A 12,993-nucleotide genomic window follows, 5' to 3' on the forward strand; every position below is an offset into this window, starting at 1 on the left:
TCCACACACCCCCACTCCCCTCCCTCCAGAATTCCCAGGTAACAACCCAATTTACATATGAATGACTAGCCAATTTAGCTTCCACTTGCCTGAAGCTAAAGCTTAGCTAAAAGCCTACCAGCCATTTGGCTGCTCTCCGGGTTTTAAAGGTAGAAAAGCCAAATGGCTGGGCTCTGGGCCTTCCTAGTGTTAAACAGCACCATGTTTTCAGTCTCCACATGTGTAGAGACAGTAACACCAACTTTAAAAACCTGGCACCTCAGTAACTCCTCATTAATCTGTAAAAACCGATCAAATAGCAAAGCCTGATATTTACTGAAACCAACGACTTCCTCTTGGCAGCTTAAGTTAAAATTTTAATTTTTCGACTGATTAATTTTTTAGCACTGACTGTATTTTTTATACTGAGTTTGTTGCAAATATTCAGGTTAAAAACTGTCTGAAATATTGTTAATGAGGTATGTTCACAAAGACACATGTGCAGAACTCTGTACAGCTTCCATCCTTTAAGACAAATAGTTTGAAGCATTAATATTTCTTCTTCAATACCAGTGCTGATACCAGTGCTGATACCAGTGCTGATACCAGTGCTGATACCACCTCCGTATGTTGTGACCAGGATGCAGCAGCACTGAAACCTGCTCCATCATCACATCTTTGCAGATGTCCATTTATAAAGCTCCAACAACTCAAAGGTGACCATGATATAGGAACATCTGTTCGTATATAAGGCTTTTTTAAAATAAACAGCTCATATGTCAGCTGTCAGCAGAACTGTAGGACTGAAAAAATGTAAGAGAAGAGAAGAACACTCCCGAGTGTGTGAGGACAGAAGGATCAGCTTTATTTCAGATTTGAGAGATAAACTTTATTTATTTATTTATTTATTTATTTATTTATTTATTTATTTATTTAGGACAGTGCATGTTAATGAACATAAATGTAAAAAAAAAAAATTACATGAATGTAAACATACCAGATTATAGCCAAGGACTAATTTCCATCTGTTGTCCTTAAGCATAAAAAATAGACATAATAATTCATAAAAATTCATCATTCATTCATAATAAAAACTCCGTCACCAAACTTACACACACACACCATTCTGTTCCCAAATAAAACATTAAAACTGTACAATTCATACATGATCGCACACTTGATTTGTCCATAACCAGTTTTTCACCTTTGCCTTAAACAAACTGAGTGTAGAGCATTCTCTAATGGGTTGAGGAAGACTGTTCCACAGATGGCCTCCCTGGACAGAGAGGACGTTCTGCCCAAATGCTGTCCGTCTGTGGGGTATAAACAAGTCTCCTCGGATTGTAGCTCGAGTGGTCCTGTCTCAGCTTTCTTTATGCCTAATGAACTGCTTTAATGGTGGTGGAGCAAGGGAGTGTAAGACTTTATATATTAAACTCACTCTTTTAAGTTTCACCTAGTTATTGAAGTTCAGTAATTTATGTTTTTTTAACACATGACAGTGGTGGTGGGAAGTCGGTTTTTTGTCAAGTAGTTTTAAACTTCTTTTATAAATGTTTTCAATAGTTTTAAGTGTTGTTGGACAAGCAAGTGACCAGGACGTCAAACAATAGTCCATATGAGAGATGATCATTGAGTAAAAATAAGTTTTTGCAACATTCATATTTAAATTATTACGTATATGATTAAAATTTCGATTATTAAATTTAAGTACCTGGGACACTTTATTTATGTGACTCTTGAAGGATAATGTTGGGTCTAGAATGACCCCAAGATATTTAAATTCTGGAGCTAATTCAAGCTCTACTCCATCATATTTATATTTCAGTTTGTGATGATTGTGTTCTTGTTGTGACTACAGGAGCCGTCCTCAGATTCAGACCTCAGCACCACCCAGTGACAGCAGACAGATCATCCTATAGTTTCACTCTTTGTAGTAACTCCATAATTAACTGATGAAAACAGTCCAAAGGTTAAAGTACCACATGCGCTGTCAGTGACAGCTGCAGCTGTTTAAAGATAAAGTTAAAAGGATGAATCACCCATGTAACTGTGTCACTGTATATCAGCATCAACAGGACCTGAGTTTGGTGTTTCAGAGAGCTGTTGTCTACGTCTGTGTGCTGTCATTGCTCAGTCTGACCGAACGATGGACAGACTCAAGTTTGACTTTGAAACAAACTGTGTTGTTAAACAGTTTCATGGTTCAAAAAACAAAACAATCAAAAACACTTTTTTCATACTTGTGTTAAGTTTTGTATAGAAATGAGACCAAATTGATTGTGAGGTTAAATGTGATAGAAACAGCTCACACTGACATCCATCCTGATCAAACATGAGTGTCATGAAGCCTGTTTGCAGTTGTTTGCACTGTTTTCCACTCTGGATGTTGTTTCTGTTCAGCTGTGAGTATAAAAGGCTCCATTCTACAACCTGTTTGTGTTAGTTGTTCAATAGAAACATTATTTTGTGCTGATGTTGCACTTCTTTTATTCACAACCAAAGAGTTTTTGACGTCCGCATCAAAATACAAAGATCAGTATTGTCTAATGTTTTGGCTGCAGTGTGTTTTTGCAGACAGGTATAACTGAACAGCTTTAGTGTTTAGATTTTTTAAACTTGAGTATGAACTTATACAAAATGCAGCAAGATATTAAAAAACGTTTGATTATAAAATCGACTATATTGGATTCATATCGATATCAGACATAAAAAGTGGCATTGTTCCATCTCTGCTTTGACTAGAGACACAGCTCTAATCAAAGAGGTGGTCCGCTTGCCTCCGCCCCAGAGAGAAGGGTTACATCTCCTGGGTTTAGGTGCGGCTTGCCCCTCTGAGGGCGGGGGTACCTGGACTTGGGATATAGAGTATGTTTGGGGAGTGCGACGGTCTGTGCAGTTTCTATTTGTGTCTGTCTACACGTTGGGTGAGTGCCGAGTATTTGGTTGTGCATATGGGGTGGGAATGCACGTTTGTGTCCGCGTGCGCCTGTCTATGTGTCAGGTTGGGTCTTAGACTCAACCTCTCTGGGTACATCTCAGGCCCTCCAAAGTACGGAGGCCTATCTCCCCTCACCACACTCCCTGCCGGTGGCTGATGCCCTCAGACGTTGGTGTGTTGGTGGTCCTTGTCGTCTGGGGCTGGGCGCTCATGTATGTACCGGCTCACTCCTGGTGGCCGATTGGCGATTCCCCCCCTTTTGGTGGTCCTCCTCGGGTCCTTGTACTCTGGGGCCTCTGGATATCTGGGGCCTGGATCTCCTCCATACCTGCTTCATACCCTGGTGGACGGGGCTATGGCTCCCCACACTCCCTAGCAGATCGTTACATGGAGAAACCTTTGGAATACAAGCATGCTGATCCACACAGGTGTGCACACAGGTGTACACACGGGTGTTCACAGATGCGGACTACACCTTTATGGCTGCTGCCTCTAAGCACATTGTGCGCTGTCTATCTTGCATGCTGCACAATATCGTTTATTATTTAGTATCTACTGTTATCTACTACTAGCTAGTTTATTGTGATGGTGCTGTTTTTATTATGTTGCTTGCTTTCTCTTCTGTTTTTTTTTCTCCATACAGGTGATCCAGGTGTTTTGTTTGTTTTTCTTTTTTTCTTCCCCCTTTCTCACCGTCTCTTCTCCCCTTTGGTTTTCTTTCTCTCCCTCTCTTTCTTTCATTCTCTCTCCCTGTCCTGTCCCCCAGTCATGTCTGTCCCGTTTGTAGCAACAGAAAATAAAATAAATTCATAATTATAATAAAGGTCAATCAAATGGACCAATATGGAAAGGCCATGATGATCCACTTGGTAAAATAAATCCGCTTGGCTTCTTTCTTGGCGTTAAGACAACAATTCTGATGGCTAAAGATCCAAACGGGACACACACAAAAAAAGAGACACAGCTCTGTGTTTTCCAATTTGTCATCGTTTTGAAAGTTTACATTTCTTCAGTGTTGAGCAGCAGAAATGAGACTTTCCTGTCAGAGGTCATTTTTAAAAAAATGAGGTGAATCAACCATGAAGCAACATGTGAACATGAGCTGATGCTGCTGAAGTGAAGCAAAGTTACAGAGCTTTGATTAATATTGAGTAAGAACTGGACTCTCATACAGCGAGACTCAAATGCCTTTAAACATCAGCTTATCCTGCTGATCCAAGTCCAACACTGAGTTTGTAAAAACATGTTTGTCAATCATTTTGTTTGGTTTCTGAGGAAAAAGATTCAATAAGTTGCTGCTAATACACAACATTTCATCATATTTCCTCATAACCCTCTTTTGTCTGACCATTTGATCCCATTTGAATTTGCAATAAAGGATCCACAGAGTTTGGTGACAATAATGACAGTAGATGTTTGTGTGAAAGTGCTGGAAGCAAATGAGTGTGTGATGTTCTTTCAGTGTTGCACTTTGTAGACGCTCCCTGAGCACTGGTCTCACAGCCAGCTGCACATAGAGACCAGTGTTGTTAGTCCAGGTCAGAAGATGACTTGTTGGAATGAAAATGAGCTTGTAGTTTGTCTGCTTTAATAATGTGACTGGAAAAAGGTGTTGGACTTCAAATATGTCCATTTCTGTCACACTTCACCTTTAAAAGTGAAGCCATGTGGTTCCTGGAAGGAAAAACACGACTTTTTCAAGTCTTTGTCCTGTTTTTATGAGAAATGTACGACTTTAATGTGAAACATTCAGAGTTTTTTCTCTTGTTGTGTTTGTTTGAAGCTGCTTCCTGTTGGCTTCAGCTGTTTGGAGTTTCCATTTTCTAAACTTCTACATTCTGAAGCTTCTTCAGCTCTGAACAGATGATGAAACACTGAATGATTTCAAGCACTTTGTCTAATAAACTTACATCTTTCATTCTTTATACAGATTGAGGGGCTGTGGTTTGTCAGAGATCAGCTGTGATTATCTGGCAGCAGCACTGAAGTCCAACCCCTCCCATCTGAGACAGCTGGACCTGAGTAATGACTCCTTGTCTTTGAATAAGAACAAGCTGCAGGATCCAGGAGTGAAGCATCTGTGTGGTTTCCTGCAGAGTCCAGGATGTAAACTTGAAACTCTGAGGTCAGTCAGCATGTTTTAGTTGTGCTGAGATGAATATGATGTGAAAGTTGTGCTGACACTAAACTGCAGACATCAGGCTGATATTATACTGATCCACACTGAGGATCTTCATGGTAAAGTCTGTTTTCTTCTTCTCTGGTTTAGTCCATTGACTGCAGCAGAACAATGTTCACATTTCAAACAGTGATACTCAACGTATGGCCCGCGGCCCACACGCGGCCTGCCCACCTTTCCTGATTCAGAGAGAGGGGACCCTGATTAACTGTGTAGCTTCTTCCTCACAGTTCTAAGTATCAGACACAACAATGAATAATCCACAGCTGACTGTCTTTAGCAGGTCAAAGGTCACGGCACACAGCAGACAGTCAGAAATATTCTAACTCTGATCATTTATCAGTTGTGACACTGTGAGACTTGATCAGAGGTGTGATCATCACAGCAGAGGCCTTTGTGTCAAAGTCACTGAGGATCAAACAGAAACACATGAAGCAGATTTTCCTCTTCTGGCTTTTTATAGCAGATAACCTTCAAAATATTCTGCAGTCGATCAAAAACTGAAGCAAACCATGAAGCAACATGTGAACATGAGCTGATGCTGCTGAAGTGAAGCAAAGTTACAGAGGTTTGATTACAGACACAGCTGAGAGTTTGTAATCTGTCATCATTTTAAAAAGTTTCCATGGAACAGCAGAAATGAGGCTTTACTGTCAGAGGCCGACAGCACTGAACACAACAGCAGACTGGTGGCTAATAAACAGTGAATGATGCAGAAACAGATGTTTGAAGCTGTTCTTGGAGTACACTGAGAGAGAGAGAGCTGTGCAGGCAGGAACAGCCAAAGTCAGAGAGAATTCATGAGCATATTGATCAAACGTGAAGCAGAGTTTGGATCTTCTTTTGCTGCTGCTTCACTCAGTTTTGGTTGGAGACAGATGAAACCTGCAGCTTCAGGATCTGTGAGCTGTCCACTTTCAGCCCCGACGGCGTGTCCGTGTACGTGCCGTCGAGTGAACGATCCACGCTCTGTGTTTCCATCTTTGTGTGTTTAGCTGCTCTCATTTACTGTTTTATCTGTTTGCTGCTTGTTGAAATAGTTTGTGAGCTTTAACCTGAGATTCTGGCAAAATACATTTATATTAAACATCGATTCAGGATTGAATGAATCAACATCGTTTTATTCAAATTAAAACCATTTAAATGGGAACATGAATTTTTTACAGCCGCCTCTAATGCTGGGTAATGTCAGCTGGTCCATGTGCAGCTGGCTGTGAGGCTCAGGGAGCGTCGACAAAGTGCAACACTGAAAGAACATCATCCATAAATATTGAGTAAGAACTGGACTCTCATACAGCGAGACTCAAATGCCTTTAAACATCAGCTTATCCTGCTGATCCAAGTCCAACACTGAGTTTGTAAAAACATGTTTGTCAATCATTTTGTTTGGTTTCTGAGGAAAATGATTCAATAACTTGCTGCTAATACACAACATTTCATCATATTTCCTCATAACCCTCTTTTGTCTGACCATTTGATCCCATTTGAATTTGCAATAAAGGATCCACAGAGTTTGGTGACAATAATGACAGTAGATGTTTGTGTGAAAGTGCTGGAAGCAAATGAGTGTGTGATGTTCTTTCAGTGTTGCACTTTGTAGACGCTCCCTGAGCACTGGTCTCACAGCCAGCTGCACATAGAGACCAGTGTTGTTAGTCCAGGTCAGAAGATGACTTGTTGGAATGAAAATGAGCTTGTAGTTTGTCTGCTTTAATAATGTGACTGGAAAAAGGTGTTGGACTTCAAATATGTCCATTTCTGTCACACTTCACCTTTAAAAGTGAAGCCATGTGGTTCCTGGAAGGAAAAACACGACTTTTTCAAGTCTTTGTCCTGTTTTTATGAGAAATGTACGACTTTAATGTGAAACATTCAGAGTTTTTTCTCTTGTTGTGTTTGTTTGAAGCTGCTTCCTGTTGGCTTCAGCTGTTTGGAGTTTCCATTTTCTAAACTTCTACATTCTGAAGCTTCTTCAGCTCTGAACAGATGATGAAACACTGAATGATTTCAAGCACTTTGTCTAATAAACTTACATCTTTCATTCTTTATACAGATTGTGGCTCTGTGGTTTGTCAGAGATCAGCTGTGATTATCTGGCAGCAGCACTGAAGTCCAACCCCTCCCATCTGAGAGAGCTGGACCTGTTCTACAACTACAACCTGCAGGATCCAGGAGTGAAGCATCTGTGTGGTTTCCTGGAGAGTCCAGGATGTAAACTTGAAACTCTGGGGTCAGTCAGCATGTTTTAGTTGTGCTGAGATGAATATGATGTGAAAGTTGTGCTGACACTAAACTGCAGACATCAGGCTGATATTATACTGATCCACACTGAGGATCTTCATGGTAAAGTCTGTTTTCTTCTTCTCTGGTTTAGTCCATTGACTGCAGCAGAACAATGTTCACATTTCAAACCTTCAAAGAAGAAGAAAAATCCTCCAGTGGAAAATTCACTGTGAAACTCTCAAACTCTTCATTGCACCTTAAAGTCTGTGTGACACTGAAATCCAAAGCAAAATGTGCGTTTGCTTTACAGACAGCAGTCCAACACAAACATACACACATCATCCAAAACACAGTCCAACATCCAAATCTCCTCCACTGCCAGCATGAATGATGGGAAAGAGAAGCAGGAACACTCTGACATTCAGGGTTAGAATGAGTTTCATCAAGCAGACTGTGAAGATCAAAGCTGCATTAGAAAGCTTACATGAATGAATGAGTGGACAGAAGTGGACAGAGATCATCTGAAGCACTTCAAAGGCTTTAAATCAGCACATTTCTCTTTATTCTTTATCAACTCTGTTAGTTTCTCTCAGTTTTCTGTGGAATGAAGCTAACAGCAGGCTAATAAGATGCTGACCAATAGGTTTCTATTAAAGGTTGTAATTTGTATATGAAAAAGTGCTTTGGCTCAGCAGGGATCAGCTTACAGGTAGAATACAGCTGCTGGATGGGATTAGCATGTCATAGCTATCTACCAAACTGCTAACTGGGGGATTTCAGGCCATCTATGGATCATTTTTGCTAACTGTTTATTCAGCTTAGGCTCACAGGGCTGCAGCCTGTGCCCTAGCTGTCATAGGGCAAGAGGCGTGGTCCACCTGCACAGGTGAGCAGTCCATCACAGGGCCAACAGAGAGACAGAGAAGCACTCCCTCACATCCACACCTACAGCCAATGTAGAAGCACCAATGAACCTAAGCAGCATTTCATTGGACTGTGGGAGAACATCCAACCTCCACAGAAAGGCCCAGCTGACCAACAAGCTTCAACCTACAACCTTCTTGCTCTAAGGCACTAGTGCTAACCACTTTTGCCCATTTCAGCCCAAATCCTGCATCTTCCTGTTTCTGACTCCAGGCCAGCTCCACTAACACTTTCTCATCAGACACTGCCACCTAGTGGAGGAAGTCTTAGTTCCATTTGAAGCTTCAGATTACAGTTAGTTCCTTTACAAAGAGGTGGAGGTGGTGGGGCCACAGCACCATCATCACTGAGTGCCATAGGACACTTAACCTTTGTTTCCATATGCTGGGAACTTCCTGTTGTTCCAAGGAGGACTGGAAAATGTGTGAAAATCTCCCAGTCACTTCCTCACAGCACACTTCAATCATTTCCCTCCCACAGCATCAGGACCAGGGCTTTTTCTCTCTTTGGTCCCACTAAGAGATTTCCACACAAACACCTCATCAGTGGGACTCTCAGAGCTACCAGCCCTTTGCTACAATCACAAAGCTCTTCATTGAAATCAATGATATCAAAGCTGGAATCAAATGAGTCCAAGTCTTCTGCTGATTCAGCATCACATTCATCTTTGCTCCTTGTTCTGCATCCCCACCATGGACTTCATTCCTTTCCAAGCCAGCCTTGAGTGTCCTTTATTCAGCTCATCCTCTGCTTTACTTTTACACCTGATTTTAGCTGCTTTATCTCTCTTTCAACAGGTTTCTGTGCCTCAATCTTTTTCTTCTCTCCCTCATAACAAGACAGCTTCTTCTGCCTGAGAACATGTTGGAGTGATTTACTAATCCAGGGCTGCTTATTGGGGAAAATACTTCCTGTTTCCAAAGTAATCCCCATTTTTCCCAGAAAGAAATGTCAGTAGAAATCGATGATCTAAGTGAGAACATGAGCCTTTAAAAAGTCCCAGTGGGTGCAGTCAAAGCAGTCCCTCAGTCCCAGTATAGAGTCTTTGGTCCAGACTGGAACAGCTGTGTGCCCAGTTTGAGCTCTCTTCAGTGCTGTGACCTGACAGACCCAGAGGGGCCATCACATCACATTTAGAAGCTCCCCTGATGGAGCCACAACACATGTCCAATACTTAGTCTGTCTTGTTGGACCAACTGGAAGAAATGATTCAAGGACTTAGTCACAGAACAGAGATTCAAATCTCCAAAATCCAACTGGCTGCATCAGGACATATAGTCTGAAACTCTGCACAGTTTCCTGTTTGAAGCTGCTTCCTGTTGGCTTCAGCTGTTTGGAGTTTCCATTTTCTAAACTTCTACATTCTGAACCTTCTTCAGCTCTGAACAGATGATGAAACACTGAATGATTTCAAGCACTTTGTCTAATAAACTTACATCTTTCATTCTTTATACAGATTGAAGAGCTGTGGTTTGTCAGAGATCAGCTGTGATTATCTGGCAGCAGCACTGAAGTCCAACCCCTCCCATCTGAGAGAGCTGGACCTGGACTTTAACAACCTGAAGGATCCAGATGTGAAGCAGCTGTCTGATCTTAAGAAGAGTCCAGACTACAGACTGGAGACTCTGGAGTAAGTAGAGTGATGGAGTGAGTGGGTGGTGCTGTCAGCAGTATTGTACTAAACACAGTCAGTATGAAACAAAGATCCAGTGTTTCCTGTAAAGCTGCAGCTTCTCAGTGAAGCTGTGAGAGGAGAACGGTGACAGGCTTCAGGATTGGACACAAACACTTCCTGTTTCTCACCTTTATGGTCACCATAGTAACGGCTGACACGCTCTGATCAAACACTGTCAACAGCCAATCAGCTCTCTGAACAAAGCAGCACGCAGACCAATGACTGCATTGATTTCCAAGTTTAAAGCAGTGAAGAACACAGTCTGTAGGTGAGGAAGAATTTAGTGAGAGCAGATGTTTGGATGGAATTCCTCCAGTTAACAGCTGGAACCGTCCATCTGGATTGTTGGGCTTGTTGTTGGGGTTCCTACAGAGCTCAGAGTGGACACACCAAGGTTCTTCTAATGAATGAAAGTCCAAACTCAAACTAGGAAGGAAAAACATTTTCAGCAACTTCAATAAAAATCCAAAGATTAGAAAAAGTGAAGCAACAATGAGTCCTAGTACAGTCCCAGCACTGACGTCCCTGCTGCTCTTTATACTGGATGTGCTGCATCACTGACTGACAGCTGATGAAGAGTCTCTGGAAACACTCGTTTATCTCCTCTGCTCTTCCTCCTTCTCTCTGCAGGTGGAGGTGATGATGGTAAACAGGACGGTGTGTGTGCTGAGAGAGGAGCAGCTGTGTCCTGATGATCCAGAGAGGTTGAAGCAGCAGCAGCTTGTGTGTAGAGACGCTCTGACTGGGCCATGTTACTGGGAGGTGGAGAGGAGAGCTTCATCCAGCAGTGACTGACAGAGGAATGAAGTGCAGATGACTGTCAGTGCTGCAGAGTGAACTGCTCTGAGAACAGCTCCACTGTCAGACACAATGTAGAGTCCAGCATCAGCCCTGTGTGTCCCTCTGGATCTGACAGAGGATCATCAGTGTATCTGGACTGCTCTGCTGCTGCTCTGTCCTTCTACAGTCTCTGCACAGTCTCTGTCTCACTCTGGAAAGATTTTACAACTTGTTGTAATTACAGAACGTTAATATAATATTCAAACATGTGATCTTCTCTTTATTTCTGAATCTTTACCAAATAAAGAAAAACCAAACGAACAAACAGAAGCTGTCGTGTCCTTTTTCACCACATCTGTGAATCTTTTCTGTGTTTTTCCTCTTTTCCTCCTTCCTGCAGCTCCATCTTCATCATTCTGTGTCCAGTATATGTGAACACGTCCAAAGCATCTGAGCCTCATGTTACCCGTTTGTGTGAGTTACGCCTGTCGTTGTGTTGTGGTGTATAAATAAGGGGCAGGAGACAGCGCTGGATCTCTGAGTTCTTTACTCTCAATTTCTGCAACATCTGCAATATATAGAAATGCAAACCTGTGAGCTGTGTGTGTTGTGCGTCTGCTCGGCCACCTCTCCTCCGGCCGTGCTGGAAGCAGCTGTGCGTTTGACAGTTTTATCGACTCGACAATAATCGAACAAATTAAATGTTCAAAAATATCAACTTAAGCACTTCAAAGTCAACAAAAAGCTTAAAACAATGAAATAATATTTCACTGACAAAACAACAGCTCATAAGAACGATACACAAAATAATACAGAAACAAACAAATAAAAGTTATTAACCAGGATCCATGTTTTTGTCACAAACACTGAATCAGCTGATTCACTCTTTATGTTTCTGAGTTTGTTTTGTGATTATAGTTCTGGTTTCTGTTTCTGTGTCTTCACTGTGTCCCACGTCTCCTTACTTTGGACTCTGTGTTATATTTCCTGTTTTACTTTGACAGTCCTGTGTTACTGTTTCCTGTCTCGTGTGTGTAATTGGTCCCAGCTGTGTTTCCCTCCTGTCTCCCGTTCCCTGATTACTAAACTGCGTCCACGCCGCTGGCGCTCCTCTCCACAGCTGGATTCCAGGATTTCAGAGCATCCAGCTGTGGTGAGTGATGGAGACACTTTCTCTGCTCCCTCAGTAATCAGGACAGTTTATTGAACATCAGAGGACATAAAGGACTGTTTTTCACCTGCCCGTTCTGAACCTGGACATTAAAGACTGCTGGCTTCAAGGACATTAATCCCAGTGTCAGCCAGCCAATAACAGCCTGTGTTTTTCAGCTCTTTAGGAGTCAGAAATGAGAAAGACACAGACTGCTAACCGCTCCCTGCAGGAAATAAGCTCCGCCTCTTCCTTTCCTGTATATGAGTGATTCTGACATGAGACACAATGAGTTTCCTGTTTATTGTGACTTAAAGCGAGCAGCAAAGACACTAAACTGTGTGTTTCCAGCTGAAGCTGCTTTTTGTGTTGCTCCCACAATCCTGTCTAAAACAGTCAGTGAGGAAAACTCAATGTGACTTCAGAGTGACAGAGATAAGCGACTCATGTTGTAACTGACGTCAGACGCCGGAGATTTTGGCGTAAAATTAAAGTGAATGGTAGTTTAGAATTGAACAAATTCCTTTAAGCTTCAGTATTACCAAAAACACTTATCAATAGTCTTCTAACTAACAATATTTGTCTAAATCATCTCCAACACCCTGGAGAACAACGGGGAGAGTTTAGAGGCTCTCCAAGATTACATTGATCAGTGCTTCCAGGATCTTGTGATGAAGAAGGCTCAGAGTGCAAAACCTTCATCAAAACCCACCTGAAGCTGCTGGAGGACACGGTGAAGAACATCGCCTTTGATAGAGTGCATCGCATCGGCCCCATGCGGGCTGCGACCGGGAGACCACGTCCTACTGTGGCCAAGTTCGGCCACTTCAAACAAAAGGAACAGGTGAAAAGTCTCCGTGTCCATCGGTGTTTCTCCACGTCTCTCTGTCTTCTTCGTGTCATCTCTGTGTTTCCCTGCTGCCCTCATGTTTTCTGCTTTGTCTGTTAGTTTGTCCCAGTTTAGGTTGATGTTCGCTTCTTCCCTCACCTTTGTTATTTTCACTGTAAATAAATCTCCACTCGCATCTCCACCGCCGTCTGCATCTTGGTCCTCATTCACTCCACCACACGACTGCTGCCCCAGCCGTGACAACTTTTGATGTTTCCTCTACATTCACTTTTAAAAATTATTTACTTTGCCT

General features: G+C 42.2%; 1 protein-coding gene across 1 annotated transcript in view; it reads left to right on the forward strand.

Moving 5' to 3' along the window:
- Positions 1-1,246: 1,246 nt before the first annotated feature.
- LOC145424441 (ribonuclease inhibitor-like) overlaps positions 1,247-12,993 on the forward strand; it is a 92,151-nt gene continuing 80,404 nt past the window's right edge. The window contains exons 1-2 of the mRNA XM_080297778.1: positions 1,247-1,299; positions 7,153-7,329. Of these exons, the coding sequence (XP_080153904.1) occupies positions 1,247-1,299; positions 7,153-7,329 (230 nt within the window). The remainder of the gene's footprint in view (positions 1,300-7,152; positions 7,330-12,993) is intronic.

This window comes from Astatotilapia calliptera, chromosome 23 (genome assembly GCF_964374335.1).
Source record: "Astatotilapia calliptera chromosome 23, fAstCal68.1, whole genome shotgun sequence".
NCBI classification, from domain to species: Eukaryota; Metazoa; Chordata; class Actinopteri; order Cichliformes; family Cichlidae; genus Astatotilapia; species Astatotilapia calliptera.